At 37.8% G+C, this 15,975-nt stretch overlaps 3 protein-coding genes and 1 pseudogene across 7 annotated transcripts; 1 reads left to right on the top strand and 3 right to left on the bottom strand.

Moving 5' to 3' along the window:
• Positions 1 to 608: 608 nt before the first annotated feature.
• LOC106407259 (GDSL esterase/lipase At5g22810-like) lies at positions 609 to 3,014 on the top strand. The gene is made up of 5 exons (XM_013848096.3): positions 609 to 994; positions 1,769 to 1,899; positions 1,981 to 2,220; positions 2,307 to 2,562; positions 2,653 to 3,014. Exons 1-5 carry the CDS (start codon positions 727 to 729, stop codon positions 2,844 to 2,846), a joined length of 1,089 nt encoding a protein of 362 aa, XP_013703550.1. The 5' UTR covers positions 609 to 726; the 3' UTR covers positions 2,847 to 3,014.
• Positions 2,964 to 6,059, bottom strand: LOC106407258. 2 transcript variants are annotated; one of them, XR_001281690.3, is made up of 11 exons: positions 5,849 to 6,059; positions 5,372 to 5,701; positions 5,074 to 5,139; positions 4,857 to 4,996; positions 4,633 to 4,759; positions 4,394 to 4,545; positions 4,179 to 4,314; positions 4,025 to 4,109; positions 3,667 to 3,944; positions 3,463 to 3,596; positions 2,964 to 3,255 (listed from the first exon to the last, which is right to left on the bottom strand). XR_001281690.3 is itself a non-coding variant. In XM_013848095.3 (11 exons), exons 1-11 carry the CDS (start codon positions 6,038 to 6,040, stop codon positions 3,237 to 3,239), a joined length of 1,650 nt encoding a protein of 549 aa, XP_013703549.2. In that variant the 5' UTR covers positions 6,041 to 6,059; the 3' UTR covers positions 2,964 to 3,236. The 2 variants fall into 2 exon arrangements, 1 of the variants encoding a protein (XP_013703549.2); XM_013848095.3 differs by having other exon boundaries at positions 3,463 to 3,587.
• Positions 6,060 to 6,861: 802 nt separating this feature from the next.
• On the bottom strand, positions 6,862 to 9,341 carry LOC111198546 (annotated as a pseudogene).
• A 3,662-nt stretch (positions 9,342 to 13,003) lies between these two features.
• LOC111208306 (aspartic proteinase 36-like) lies at positions 13,004 to 15,706 on the bottom strand. 4 transcript variants are annotated; one of them, XM_048746568.1, is made up of 10 exons: positions 15,179 to 15,703; positions 14,959 to 15,088; positions 14,625 to 14,875; positions 14,328 to 14,549; positions 14,087 to 14,249; positions 13,934 to 14,007; positions 13,738 to 13,834; positions 13,586 to 13,652; positions 13,442 to 13,513; positions 13,004 to 13,347 (listed from the first exon to the last, which is right to left on the bottom strand). In XM_048746568.1, exons 1-10 carry the CDS (start codon positions 15,409 to 15,411, stop codon positions 13,187 to 13,189), a joined length of 1,470 nt encoding a protein of 489 aa, XP_048602525.1. In that variant the 5' UTR covers positions 15,412 to 15,703; the 3' UTR covers positions 13,004 to 13,186. The 4 variants fall into 4 exon arrangements, with proteins under 4 accessions (XP_048602525.1, XP_022563067.1, XP_022563066.1 ...); XM_022707346.2 differs by having other exon boundaries at positions 14,328 to 14,555; positions 15,179 to 15,701; XM_022707345.2 differs by having other exon boundaries at positions 13,442 to 13,652; positions 15,179 to 15,706.
• Between the last annotated feature and the right edge of the window lie 269 nt (positions 15,707 to 15,975).

Consider the following 15,975-nt stretch of genomic DNA (forward strand, 5'->3'; position numbering starts at 1 on the left):
TTTACGCTTGGTTTGCAAGGAAAGATAAATGTCAAGTTTCCGCGGATAAATACGAAATTTTGAAGATAATTACGTAGATCGGAAAAAATAGAATATCTCCATTTTTATGCTATGACGACTTAAGGGCAGAAGAGGAAAAGCGTAAACCGACCTAGGAGCCAGTATATAAGGAGTCCTAGGCGAGAGGCATGAGGAAAGAATTTTTTTGGAGCAAACTTAGCACTTAGAGCGATTTAGGCATATTTCCGTTTTTGTTATTTCGAGCTGCGACTCATTAAGGTTTATCCGTCTTAGGGTTGCTAGAACTAGGAATCTCGCCGACAGCTCTCGAGCCCAGGCTTATACCTTGTTGTAACGCTCAAACACGGATTCGGAATAAGATCTATTTTGCTCTCTTTTTACGATTTTTGTAATTTGTCGTTGATATCTCGTGTTCTGATTGATTAGCGTGTGGTATTAACAGATCTCCGGGACCTCTGAGAAATTAGGGTTTTCCTAGTTTCCTAATTTAAACCAAAATCGACAGTCCGAATTTCGGTTCCTACAGTTATGTTACATTTAATACAATCACCCAAGTGTTTGTATTTATATAAACACCGTTGCATGCAAAAAACTAGATACACAATTACAAACTCTCATGCTACTCACATAAGCATCCAAAGCAGAAACAAATATACATCATTACCACCACAATCATCATTATTATAACATTTGTCTTTGTAAAAAATGATGGGTTTCTCGAAAGAGTTGGTAGGGTTTGTGTTTAATCTTTGTGTGATTATTGGATCTTTAATGGTTCTTGAGGTAATTGGGGCTGTGAAGGCACAACTTGTTCCATCGATGTTCATATTTGGTGACTCGGTGGTTGATGTGGGAAACAACAATCATATCTACACAATCGTCAAAGCTAATTTCCCTCCTTATGGAAGAGATTTCACTACCCATACACCCACAGGACGCTTCTGCAATGGCAAGTTAGCTACTGACTTCACCGGTACTGTTTCTTGTTCTTTTATTCTTCATATTATTCGAGTGATACATATATATCTAATTACATGCAACATGATGGTGTATACATCCATGCATGACACATGTAACATCATGTTATGTATTCACAATACATTATGCATGTATTCAAAAATCATCTAGTTGCAGAATAATTTAGTTGACTCCTGAGAGTAATTGTTATAAATGCACCTATACTAAATAATGTTATAAACGAAGGATAGTAAATGTCAATGTTCGGTGTACCCAAACTTGACATTTTTGTGTTGTGGAGCACATCGTCACTATGCATGCACAGTAAATTCTATTTTTTCACTTCTATATAAACGATCGTTTCGATCAATTGTAATACATCATCCCTTCTTTTTCTTATAACATATTTTCTTCCATTATTACTGTTATCTTCTTTCTGCGGGTATAAAATTTTGCCCTATTTAAAATTTATCGATACTATAAAATTATAAGTTATTTTATAATAAATAACAATATAGAGGGAAACTGCAATACACGGATCCTAAGAAACACCAAGCTACATAGAAAATTATGAGCCATCACTTGATGATTACATTAATCCAGGTCAAAAACAAACTAGCTGACCAAAAATAGTGAAGAATCAAACTACTTGTTGGACTGTATTTGCATGCAGTACAAACATATTGCTAATGTACATGCAATTTGATTGCTATTTGTTCAAGTGTTAAAGCATGCATACATATGTACTAAATACAATACTAATTACTAAAAAAATTGTTTGTTTGTGCAGCTGAGAATCTTGGGTTCACATCCTACCCACAAGCTTATCTAAGCAAAAAGGCAAAAGGCAGAAACCTTTTGATTGGAGCTAACTTTGCCTCTGCAGCTTCTGGTTATTACGATGGCACAGCCAAGCTCTACGTTAGTACCATTTGTCACCATAATTTTCTGTATTATTATCACCTCTCTTTCTGTATTAACTGATTGTTTTTTGTCATGAAGAGTGCAATTTCATTGCCGCAACAGCTAGAACATTACAAAGACTACATAAGCCGAATCCAAGAAATCGCCGCTTCCAGCAATGCAAACGCCACTTCCATAATCTCAGATGGCATTTATGTCGTCAGCGCAGGGAGCAGTGACTTCATACAGAACTACTATATCAACCCTCTCCTCTACAAAGTTCAGTCACCTGATGATTTCTCCGATCTGCTTATCCTCTCCTACTCCAACTTCATTCAGGTTATCTATAAACTTCCTCCTTATCATCACTTTCATTTATATGTTTAATGTACTTAATGGTTAGTAATCTTTTATTTTTCTTCTAGAATTTATATTCTTTAGGAGCAAGAAGGATAGGAGTGACTACACTTCCACCATTAGGATGTTTACCAGCGGCCATAACAGTGGCTGGTCCAAACGAGGGTGGATGCTCAGAGAGTCTTAACAACGACGCAATCTCCTTCAACACCAAACTCAATGCGACGTCACAGGACCTTAAGAGAAACCTCATTGGACTCAACTTGGTCGTCTTTGATATCTATCAGCCTCTCTATGATCTCGCCACAAGGCAATCCGATTTTGGTATTACAGAATGTGTTAATCATTAAACAATTTGATTATGAGTAACAGGATTAACATTTGTGTGTTTTTTTTTAATAATATAATGTTCAGGATTTGCAGAGGCAAGAAGAGCATGTTGTGGAACAGGATTGCTAGAGACATCGATACTGTGTAACCCTAAATCAGTAGGGACATGTACTAATGCAACTGAGTATGTATTTTGGGACGGGTTTCATCCAACAGAAGCTGCTAACAAGATTCTCTCAGACAATCTCTTGCTCTCTGGCATCTCTCTCATCTCCTAATGATCCATCTCTCTTTCTTCTCGAGATCATTGTTGCTTTTGACTATGGCTTAAGATTTGTTACTTCCACTATGTGCTGTTGTTTTGCCCATTTGAATTTCAAGACAATCGAGATTTATCTAGAGACTCTGAATCTTCTCGTTCTGAAAATTTGAGTTTTTTTCCCTAATCTCTTTCTCTGGTTTACATTTTATCAGACAGTGTCTTAAGTGATCTATGACTATGAGAACACACAGGCAAGTTCTAACCTGAACATATGTCTGTTCAAAAGCTCACTGGGTCGGCGATTTCTTAAAGCTTGCGACTTCATGTGTCAATATGTGATGATGCCTTGGTTGACCATGAAAGACAGAGAAGATTGAGAACTTATAAGCGAAATATTCCCCATGAGTTAAGACCCTTCAACTGATCTACAATTGAGAAAGAAGAAATTATGAATTTAAGTCAATCTGACAGTTGAATGAAACTTTAAACAAGATCCAAGTCTATGGAACTGTAAGATCAATTGCAATATAAGAGTGTTCTGAGTTTCAGATTTCCAAAATCACCTGAAGTAAGGTATTTGAATGCAAACAAGTCTTACAATGCTTATGCTAGAGATGGAGACAAAAGCTTACTTGATATATCTTTGACAGCAATCATATAGTCTTTTAACATCAGCTGTGTTTACAGAGCAGTCCCCATTCATGCTTTCCTCCTTGCGAATATTCCAATTGTTCAACATCGACTCAATCTTTTGTATCTGTTATCACTAAAGGTCAAGAAAAGATCTGTGCAAGAATGTAAGATCAACAGAAACAGAGGAATATAAGAGTGGATACAGCAATCCTTCGCGCGCTTGACTTTCCCTGGGAAGGGAATGAGTTTAGAGACTCCTCTTTTGGATCTTCTTCTAGTTGGATATCAAGAAGATCATCTTCTATAATATCTGAGTTCCTTAGGAAAACCAATATGTACCGTCTCATACAAGATGCGTCTATCTCAGACTCATTAACTCTGGCAAGTAACCTAGCAATAACGCTCCAAAGAGCTCTTCTTGCTTCTACGTCATCCGAAGCAAATGGTAAAGTACTGAATAAACCTTCCAAGAAAGAAAAATCTGCTCCGTGCAGTAATCTTAGCATCAGTTGAACAAGCTAATCTATGCAAATGTCATGGATTAAAAAGTAATTAGTTTACCTTGCGATACTTCTTGAATGAAACTGACTGTTTCCGACAGAATATTTGCGACTAAAACTCCTGCAGTAACACAACATGCTGCCACCTACAGTGAAGTCGAGTTTGTTAAATTACAACTCAGTGGAAAAGCTCTTATATCAAAACCAAAAACTACCTCGGCTTTGGCCTGAAGTTTCATAAGATCACAGACTAAGTGAAAAAGTTGTTTGCTAGAGCAAATCTCTTTAGAATGAGTATCTGAAGCAGAAAGGGCTTCAACAGCTCGGAGAATCATTTCAAGAACGGAGTACCTGTAAAATCATACACAAGTGGTAAAGCATTACTAACACCTGATGACCCTTAAGATAGAGTTTCTATTAATTCCATTACCTTTCTGGAACTCTTTCTTTGATCAACTTGCTCATTTCGAAGGAAAAAAGATTGATCAACAGACTCGTCAAACCTAGAGTCATTAGTGGAGGGATCAGTAGCTTCCCAACCTCTGATTGATCTTCTAAGATAGCTAACAATAGCCCTACACTCTATTGAAAAAGAATGTAAATCATTTAAGCATAAGATTCACTGGTGCAAGTATGACTTGAGTTACAAGCACAAGTATCAGAAGTTGCCTTGTCAATAAGATGAGGATTCAAGGTATTTTCCGCAATCCACAAAATACGGCGTAGTATATCATCAGACTGCAAACACTCGGCCCAAAAATTGCATCCAGGTCCATAGAGACCTGTGGTGAGTATCCTAATGGAAACACACATTCAAGTTAGTTAGATAATTTAAAACAACTGATCAAAGCATGGATCTGCATTTGACGTTCAACAAATATGATTTCTCTTGCCTGCAAACTTCAGTTAGGCATTGAGTATCATCGAGAAACAGCTGCCCCACAAGTGTATTGACGAGTCCGGATGTAGACTCAATGTGTTTCAACAGACCTTCATGGCAAGCAAGGTTCCCAATAATCCCGAGAGATATTTCCTTGTAAGTCCAAACGAAAACATTACAATCATTTCAGGAAGAGAGAGAGAGAGAAAACAGGAAGTGGGGTTTCTTACTCGAATGCGGTCAGATGTTGAAACTAGAAGGTTTGCGTGAAGCACTTGTAAAATGAGGTTCTGTACCTGCAAAGCCAAAGACAGAATAAGAAAATAAACCACAACTTGCAGGCTCGATAGATAGATCATTGTAGTACATTAAAAAAGGCACTACATGGAACCAATCTGTTCTCATGTCTATAGGGGAACTAGTGACTGCTTTCACCAATTCAACTCAAGAACAGTGATACTACTCAGCATTGCAATGTTGAGAGAAAAGAAACGAAAAAAGGCATTACTTCAAAGTGTAAACTATTACCATAAGCTCAGCATGGGTTTCATTGGCGGCAAGATCCCACAAAACGCAACCATGCTCTTCCCATGCCTCTTCCACTGATGAACTCGCCTTGTCCTTCTCCTCGGAAGTGGAATCTTTACGGTTACCTCCAATGTCCATGCTCTCTGGATCACCCTTAGAAGCAGCATCCACAAACCCATCTCCAGACCGAGCTTGAACCGCATTGTTGGCATTCATATGCCTTAACTCGGTGCTTTGATCACATTCTTCACTTCCCGAATCGATAGGAAGGAGTTTCCTTATCAGTGAGATTACATAGCTAGGATCAACTGTAGTATCAAGGTCGAACAACTGCCAGAAACATACAAAGGTCACAGCTTTCAATCCATTATTTACAAACAAAAAGTACGATGAAACTATCTTTTAGCTCAGTTTCTACAATTAAGCGCAAAGGGAGATATTATCGAGAGCAAAGAAAGAGTCACGGCGGAGCTTTACCTCACCAGGTGGAGGCGGGGGATGATGCGAGGGACAATCCATTTCTGTTTCTTCTTCTCTTCTTTCATCAGAATGTTTCTCTTCAAGTTTACTTCTTTGCTTCACTTCATCGTCTTCCTCCATTGAAGCTCTCTCTCTCTCTCTCTCTCTCTCTCTCTCTGTGTTTTGTTTCTCCTCTGCCCTTATTTCCATTCGAACATATCTTTTACCTAATTCGCAAAACAGTCCTTCTACTAATTCATGTTTCATTTTGTAACCTATATTAATCTATTCTACAAAATAACACTTGCCTAATTTTAAGTGATTTTTTTACATATTTTTGTTCTTTTTAAACTAATTATAACCACTTCATTTGTATTTTCTAATTATTTCGGCTTCATTTATTATATAATACAATATAGAACTTATTTATTTTAAGTGTTTTTATTACATATTTTACATTCCATTTTTCAGTTTTTCTAATTATTTCATTAATTATATTTACCATAATAATTCACCAACATTTATTCGAATTAAATTTAACCAAAATAATTTCATAAATTTGAATGAAATTGAGTTATTCATGACAAGAATTCAACCGACCAGTTTGAGAATGGATCGTTTATTTTGTATCGAATTTTTGGGTTTTAACTTTGTTCGGATATTCTAAATCTTTGGACAGGATTCAGATTCAAATCCTTCTGGGTCCGAATAGATTTGCAGGAACCTAAAATATCCAAATAACTTATGTATTTAGAAATGTTATTAAACAATTTATAAAAAGATAAAAATTAACATCCACGCGGACAAGTAGATCAAGTCTATTTTATTTTATTTTATTTTAAAGGACTTTTACCTTTTATACACATTTGCCATTAGTCAGGCTCCTATTAACTTAGAGAAAGGTGAGTTCATAAAATGTCATGATATATAATTTTAGTGTGCTTTTCATTGAACTCAGAGGACTTGTAAGCTATGCCATCATTGCCTATGATCTGCACCACACTATTTGGTAGCGTTATGAATCATCTCAATTGGTTCAAAAGCCAATGAGTTTTCAAAATCTTTTGTTTTCAACAAGCGAAGGGAACAAAATAATAATCAATACAGTATCCAAATCCTTGATTCCCGAAGAAGAGATCAAAAGACAAATACAAAACTTTTTTTCACTAGGATTCTGTTTTCTTTAAGTGCGAAGATCACTACGAGCAGATTGACGACCTTCTCTTCCTGAGGTCTTCAACTCTGAGCCATCAATAGCTATATTCCCAACACCAACCTCCATAGCTTCCCTCTCATCCTTCTCCTTGCTTTTATTCTCATCCCTTGCTTCTTCTTCTTCTTCTTCTTTGAGGCTTCGTGGACTCGACGATGCTTTCAACGATCTAGGGACAGGATTCATCCAAGGGTGCGTTAAGCACTGAGCAGCCGTAGGTCTCTTCTCAGGTGCGAACTCAAGAATGGGAGTGATGAAGTCTTGCAAAGCAACCGCATCGCATCTTCCTCGCTGAACTCATATTTCTCCATTAAAACCTTGCTCAGTGGCCAAAACCGTAACCTCCTAATGTGCCTTAGCTCACCCTGTCTGTTGAAGTAATCCCGTGAATACCGTCCTCCTAATGCAATCTGCATCAAAAAGTCCCATCATCAATGCCAAACTCGAAAACTATACTGATTGACAAGTTAAAACACTGTGTTTCTCAGAGCTTTACCTTTCGTGGCATCATCCCAAGAAGCTCCATCATCAACGCCAAGTGATCCTGAAACGAAACTCCATCAGTATTGAATCACAAACGAACTAAAAAGAGCAACTAAGAGACATATATATATATATACCTCATCCCGCTCAAAGTTTTCACCACTGTGAGGATCAAATAGAACATCACCAGTGGCGAGCTCAAAGCAGATACACGCAAACGACCACATATCCGCCGAGGTTGAGTATTTTGAGCCGAGAATAACCTCAGGAGATCGGTACTGCCTTGTCTGAATATCACTTGTGAACTGTTTATAAGTCCAGCAAGCATTCCCAAAATCAACCAGCTTGCACTTCTTATCAACATCCGCAAGTAACTTCCGCCTCGTGGACCGACTTCCTCTCCGATTGCTGCCACTCTTTTGGCTGTCCTTTGCTCTTTCTGAACTCTCCGCAGTTGAGTTTCCGTTCGAAGCTCTCTCATTCTCCTATAAACCTTCCTCTCCACCGCATCCTTCAACCACTACCTTCTTAGCTTTCTTACGGATCTTCTTCTTCTTCTGATTCTTAGTCATATCCGCACCGTACGTGTAACTCTTAGTTTCTTCTTTATCAACGGTAACCGTCTTGTCCTTATCGGTTGGAAGAACGAGAGGAGTACCAGAGCTCCGAGCATCTGCTTCAGGGTTGATGGTGGAACATAACAGAATGTTCTCCGGGTTGATATCGGTGTGAATAATAGAGAGCTTGCGGTGGAGATAATCCAACCCAACTAAAATATGGAAACAGAGCTCTTTCACCATGCTAAGAGGAACACCTCGGTAATCGCTGTACTTGATGACCGACAAGAGGTTATCTCCCAAATACTCGAAGACCATGCAAACATGTTGCCCGTTAGGACCCGCGTGCTTGAAATGATCAAGAAGCTTGACAACACACTTGCTATCATCAGCGTCGCCTTCAGCAATCTGTTTCAAGATTTTAATCTCGTCCATTGCTGCCTCAGTGTAGTGCTGTGCGCTCTTCTGGATCTTCAAAGCTACATAACGCTACAAACAATGAATCAAAAAGCAAGATCAAAATCCAACATGATAAACAGAGAGTTCCAAACATAAAAACTTGTGAACTTGTAACTCAATCCTAACAAAGGAATTCTCTAAAACCCTAAATTGAATATCTGATAAACAAAGAAAAAGGAAAATCAAAATCTACATCCACAGAGAATCCAGCAAGATAAACAAAGAAAAAGGAAAATCAAAAGCTTCCATATTTCAACAATCTTATTATACAGCAATCCAGCAAGCTAGCTCATTCCTTACAAAGAAACTTCCTTTTACTAAAACCCTAACTTGAATCTCTGATAAACAAACTACGAAGAAGAGAAAAGTGAGCTTACAGAGTTTAGGGTGTCCCAAGCGAGCCAAACAGTGGAGAAGTGACCCCAGCCAAGCTTACTCTGAATCACATAAGATCCATTCTTGAAAGTATCGCCCACTCGCACCGCGTGGTAGCCTCCTCTCCTGTAATCCTCAGTTCCTTCATCCTCCGACGAGTAATCGCTAGCGTCGCTGAGACGTCCGCCGTTCTTCTCATCAGCCATCGCCGGAGTTAAACTAAACCCAAGAGGAGGCTACGGAGAAGAGCACCCCGAATCGAGAAAGTTATGCTAATAAATACTCAAGAGATCTGGGGATATTCAATTTCAGAAACCCCTTTAAAACCCTACATTGGAAGGAGATTACCAAAAATATTAGTCGAATTAAGTCGTTTGTAGTATTTGTGGTAATTTTATCCATATGTCATGAAAGTGACCAGGGTTCGATGTCCGCCAACTTATCACTACGGCCTCTCTTAATTTTATTAAATCTACGGACCCTTTAGTTTGGGGCCTTTTACCCGTAATCTACGATCTACCCATTAGGACTTGGACACATATAACCACATAACCAATATCAAACTGAGTTGACACAGCCGGAACCGATCAAAATTCAATAAATATATGAAAAACCGAACCAATAGCTGAGTGGATATCCAAATTTTTAAGAGGTAGTTTACACTATTGAAAATAACCAAATATATTATAAATCATTTGAACTACTTGATACTCTATCCGAAAAATTATAACTACCCAATTTTATTTTCTAAAACTCTCGAATTGTTTAAATTTTTTATCCAAACTAACAAAAATGATTCGAAAATCGGAAACATAACTGGAAGCAGAATTGGACCTTCAAATTTTTTTTGGGTATTAGTTAGTTTCCAACATTGTTATCCAAACTGAAACCAAACCAAAATTTCTAAATATCAAAATAGATTCTAGAACCGAAAATATAAAAATTGAAAAAACCGAACCGAAGCCGAAATGATCATACCTAATTGTGACTTAAAGTTTGAAACTTGTTTTAATATTAAGGGCCCTATTGTTGAAGGTCCTTGATCGGTAGTTGACTAAGAATTAGTTTTTGATCAATGCAGTTGCCTCTGGTCATTTGATGCACTTCATATTCTTTTATGCTCTTGGGTATTGAATATCTAATTACTTTAGTGTATTACTAGGGTTTGGCCCGCCCTACGGGCGGATAAATAAACTTTATATTTTAGAAAAAGTTATATATTGATTATTTATTTATAATCTTGTTTGTTGTATAATTTGGAATACAGATGATGTATTTGTTATTGGTGTCAGGAGGCCATATTTTAAATATTTGATGCAAAAGGTTGGTCATTTGCTTATAGAAATGTGAAAATTATTATATTTGTGAGAAAGAGGACATAGAGACATACTTATTATAGAGAAGTAATAATAAGTGTTTATTTGTGGGGAACCTAAAATTTGGGAATAAGTTTTATTGATGTAGTACATAAACGGCATTGCATTTTGAAGTATAATTATGAGACATAAAAATGATTGATCGTGTATCAAAGAAGTAGATGAACCTAGTCTTTTACTTATAGAAATAACAGTTGGCGCATTTTTTGTTAATGTTGTTTGGATGACATAATGCTATAGCCTTTGTTGTTGGTAGTCATGTTTAGATCATAATTTAAATCGAGCAATGTTAATGCATAGATGGATGGATTTCTATTGTTACAGCGCAATGATTTCTATTGCTCCCGATTTGACTTTTGCGATTTAGTTTTGAAGAGATTCGTCGAGGTGCATGTAGATCACAGTTGTGTTGTGATGTTACCGTATTTTATGTGTTCCACTGGTACGTAATTGTGTTTGTAAGTTAAATTAAAACCAAGAAACGTAAACATAGTTAGTTTTTTTAAGAAATAGATTTGCGGACGTAGTCCCAAAAATTCATAAACGTAAACCGGTGTGGAGGACGATAGTGGAGAGTAGACTGAAGTTGTGTGTGGTTGAAACATATTTCAATCTTAAAGCCATGCATCTAAAAAAATTGTATTTTACCAAAATGCATCATTTTTTGTCAACCTTTGTTATAGTTTATATCCTTAATTGATTTTTACACCAATTTGCAGTAGAAAATCTAAAGAAAGAATAAAGTGACTTATCAAAAAAATTAGTGATAAACCTGACGGTTGATAAAAAAAGTGATAAACCTAAGATCATCATATTATGTATGAACTGAATAGGACATAGGAGACGAAAGAACCGTAAATTTACAATTAATCACTTTACTGATAACCCTTCGAGTTCTTGGTGAGCATCCACAACTAATTAAGCACTTGATGTGCCATGCCAAAATCAGCTTTTGGATTATTAGATGTGGTAACTGCAACATCCCATGTCTCTGGCAAACTACAAACAAAAATGAACGACTTTGGACGCCACTGGTGTTGGATAAGCGCATTAGCTACACCATCACTGTTCACACGTGCCTGCATTGTGGTTAATGGGTCAATAACTTTCTGACTACGTTCAGCTTTTACCGGTTAGACTTGAGTGAATTACACCCTTCCTTGTAGATATCCATGGCATCAGTGATGCAGCCTTATGACCAACAAACCTTAAAAGAGTACTGTACTGAGAAAGCAAACCTAGACAGCGGCTGCTAGAATCTTCCATGTAGACTTCTTGGATTAGCTTACGAACTGCTATCGTCTGGTTGGCTTCACCATCCAACATGTTGTGAAGCTCTGTAATGGTCAGTGGTTACATATTAAATCGGAAGATAATGGTACAGAGCGTAACAAAAAATAAGTGAATCAATAATGCACTTCAATACCATCTTTATATATCTATCCTTTTTGCATGTGTATTAAACCTAGAATAAGAAGCCAGCGTCTCACACTTTCATGTACATGTAGTCTTAAGGAGTTATAGCTTTCCCGTCTTTTGGAGCAGCTTTAGCACTTTACCATCAGATCCATTTTTCACAAACTTGAATTCGCTGGTGAAGATAAATTAAAAAGCAAAGAGAACTAAATCAAATCAGTAGGAAATGATGAATTATATACCTCGTCTCCGTTTATGACGTCTCTGTCTTTCCTTGTTCTAGAAAGAACACATTTTTTCTCCAGCTGGTCCATGATTTCTGAATTCTGAAAGTCAGGAAGTGATCAGTTAAAGGAGGAAGATAGATTCTAAAGTTTACAGTATATATTATTGTTATAAAAGCTGTAGATTTCATCTTAGATGCTTCAAGGGTCTTTTGTGGGAGTGACTTTCATTAAGAAATGATTTACCTTCAGTCAGAGCCTGGAATAATAAAATCGAGTGGCTTAGTACGGCATGAAATTAAATATGCAAGAGTTTGGTTACGTTTTCTAATGTGTAAAGGAAGAAGAACACATTACTATTGAGATATCTGGGAAGTTTGAAAGAACATTTGTGAGCTCCAGAGTTTTGAGGTGGCGGGAGCTGATCCAGTCCTTGACGTTTCCAAGATGTTGTTGAGTCTCAACCGGCTCCTTTGTGTCATCTTAAAGCATTCAACAAATAGGAAAAATTAGACGAATTTTTTTATTAAGTAAAGTCAAGTTTTTGTGCTGATATATCTGTAATAATCACTTTCATACCTGTGCAGCAGGGAAGATGTTCATTACAGCCTGCAAACCAATACATAGTCGAAGCTTCAGTCCGTTACTTTAGAGGATGGTTATGCCGATTAAATGCAAAAGAGAGTGGAAGAGTGATCCGAATCAGGTAAATGCTTGGTTTAATGAATAATGATAACTACAGCTGTTACTCAGACGTGATATGGAGCCGATGTGAACTCAAAAACCACGGCGGTTCTGCTACAAATCTCCAAAAGCGACAACAATATAACCCTATAACCTAATGAGCCTGTTTGCAAACTTTGTAAGGGCTTTAAGAATTAATTAGTAACCAAGAAGGCCCAGTACACATAACGCAAGAAAAAACAACTTTAGGATGAGTTATTTTGAAGAAGACACGTGTCTATATTTGCCCCTATGCTCTTGCTGACGTGGCGTAATAAGGAGGGACTCAAGTTTACTTTATTGTATAAAGTACTTGATATCAAAGTAGTGCCTTGGATCAGAAGAAAGAGAAACACAAACACCACTAAGAAACGAATTATTTACATCCGTAACTATAACAATAGAATGTAACAAACAAAGAAGTTAACTTCTCTTCTGCTTGGCTCCGCCGGTCGGGAGATAATTACTCTCCAGCAACCACAAACAACACACAATAAACTAGATAAATGCAAATCTGTAAAAGTTGTCTGCTACAAAAACATGTTGATTACCAATAGTAATAACATAATAATGTTTCCGATAATGTCTAAAGACAGCTTCTGTGGAGCTGCATTGTCACTAAACTGTCCTGCGTTCACGTATTCGCTCCTTCCGCTGCTGCTAGTCGCAGATACATTTACAGACATTGAACCTGAAAGAAGTTTGAGAGATTTGTATATGTGAAAAGATGAGAATGCTTATGGATCACGTTTGAGTTTAAAAGGAATGAGATTTTTATTTTTTACAGTCGTAGTTCGCCCATCCGATTCTCTGACCGACCAGATCATAGACAAAGATTTTGTCTTTAAGAACTAAATCTGCAATAGCAAAAGATGCAAACATATGTTTTTGTGCCACAGAAATGTAGATTTCAAGTAATAAAGGCTTACCTCCAAGGATCGTTATCCCTTGATTCTGTATCCTCTGAAAACCGATGCACCACACTGCAGTACCTCCCTGGATAGCATAATGCAGAGACTAATGTTTATACCAGAATAAAAAACAGATTCCTATAAATGGAAGCAGAGTTAAAAGTACTTACCACGTTGTTTTGCTGTATGAGGTAATCCTGAGGATTCAAGGACATGGATGCTCCACCAGCAAAGTTCAAGCTGACCGGAGGAAACACGTCTGCCACACTGATCATTTTACAGTAACAACCAAACAAATGTTTCAGCATTTTTCCACTATATTTGATACTAATAAGAGGACATGGTTAGAGATGGTATGAACCGAACCTAGTGGTTAATACGTAACACTGATTCCCTTTGGAAACAACGGCTCTCACAGACTGCGAAACAGCATTCGTGATCTGAAAATTTCCACAAGAAAGATTACATTTTAGATACGCTATGGGAGACAAAACTGCACATGGGAGTTTTATTACTTACAGCTTCAACGAAAGGAACATAGGCTGCTTCAGAAAGGTAAGCCAACGTTGTACCAGTATCGATGATTGTTCCCTGACCGTTCGATGTGGAGAAGACAGATGGATTGATAGGTAAAGCTTGGCCATTCACTGAGATGCTCAGCAGATTCACATTGTAATGAGGCCTGCGATCATATGATTAACATTTGAACAGTTCTTTTTGAAACGGAACCGTTTAGAGGAGGGATAAAGAGATCTTTTACTGTGAGGGAACGAGTGGAGTAAAGACCATGTTTGGCTCCACAATCTCTCCAAGAACCAATATCCCTCCGCCCCCGTTCTCTCCTTTCAAGCAGTGTGAGAACACTCTAGGAGATACTCCCTGCGAAGCGAGCTGAGAGATCACAGACATTCCTTGTTGCCCGAACCCGAAGATCCCATCAACAGCTCGATCCGACTTCACTAGATCCCCCGTCTGCGAGGTGCTGCATCTGTTCCAGAACAAAGTCAAGTCTAGTGGCCTGTATTGATGATTTTGAACATTGATGAAATAAACTCACCCGAACACAACCTGAGCGGTTGAGTTTGGGACAAGAGAGCTTCCTACAATCATGTCAAACTGCAAGAGATCGGAGACGTAGTACCCCGAGGTGCCACTTCCGTCACCATACTGAAACGTGTAAGCGCAGAGGTTGTTCTGAACAGAACAGCCTGAGTCAGAGGACTGAACGCCCCAGTTGCATCTTTGGTCAGAACATGAGATTGGCGTCGCTGTTGCCGAGCTCCCTGGATCAAAGTAATTCAATTGAATCTGCGAAACAGAGCATCGCATTAATCTCAAATATCAGATAATTTTCAAAAATGAAAAAAGAAAAGAGATGAGAAGGTTTTTACTTGGAGTCCACTGGTTTGAGGACAGCCATTGCAAGAAGCACAACTAACCCACAACACATCGCTTCCTGTGTCAATCTGTACATAAAAGTCTCTCGGAGGTGATCCCAGTCGCAGTTTCGTGTAGTATAATCTGTTTTTAAAAACCAAAGAAACAACCTTTTTGATTGAGACAATGACTCAAACACCTTGTGGGCAATTAAAGATGGAAACTTTATGTTACCCAACGACGAAAGGATCAAAAGTTCCGTCGACGGGGAAATCAACTACTCCGCCGAGAGACTGCAACAATCTGCCGTGCCTGGTTCTGTCACGCGCCTTGAGTTCATTCATTTCCATCTCGTGATTCGCCGGAATGGCTCTTTCCAGTTTCAGGGCCGCCGGGAAACCGGAAGACGAAACCGAAACCGGTAGTAAACAAATTAGAATAGCGGTTGAAAACAGAGCAGCCGCCATGGCTGCTTACGAGTTGTGGTAATGGTCTAAGTTGCTGACAAGTGGTGAGATCTCTATATCTCGTCGGGAATCGAAAAGATCAAAACTTTATCCTTGTGGGAAGACATAGGATGGAGAAATAAGCCGCGAAATTGTAAAGTGTTATGATCGTCGTCAATCTCGGATTTTCATGAAAACAGAGGATTTGCAGATTCGCTTCTTTTATGAGAGAGAGAGAGAGAGAGAGAGAGAGAAAGAGAAGTACACAATGGGATTACAGAGGATGTTCCAGTGCAGATTACTCCATAAGCACATGTGTTTTTTTAATGGAATTCCTTTTTTAATCTATTTATTATATTGTGACAAAACAGGTAAGAAAATAATCATAACTTCATGTTGTTGGAGGAAAAAAGTTTATATGATTATGTAAATGTAATGAGTGCTGTTTATAATTATTTTTGGTGACGGAAATAGATAAATCTATAGATTTCTATATAATATGATAATTTATTTTTCATTTCAGAGTTTAGTGAGGAGTTTATTAGTAACTTTTTCTTTGAATTCTATAAGGAATATTATTAATAT

This window comes from Brassica napus, chromosome C2, assembly GCF_020379485.1.
Source record: "Brassica napus cultivar Da-Ae chromosome C2, Da-Ae, whole genome shotgun sequence".
In the NCBI taxonomy this organism is placed as follows: Eukaryota; Viridiplantae; Streptophyta; class Magnoliopsida; order Brassicales; family Brassicaceae; genus Brassica; species Brassica napus.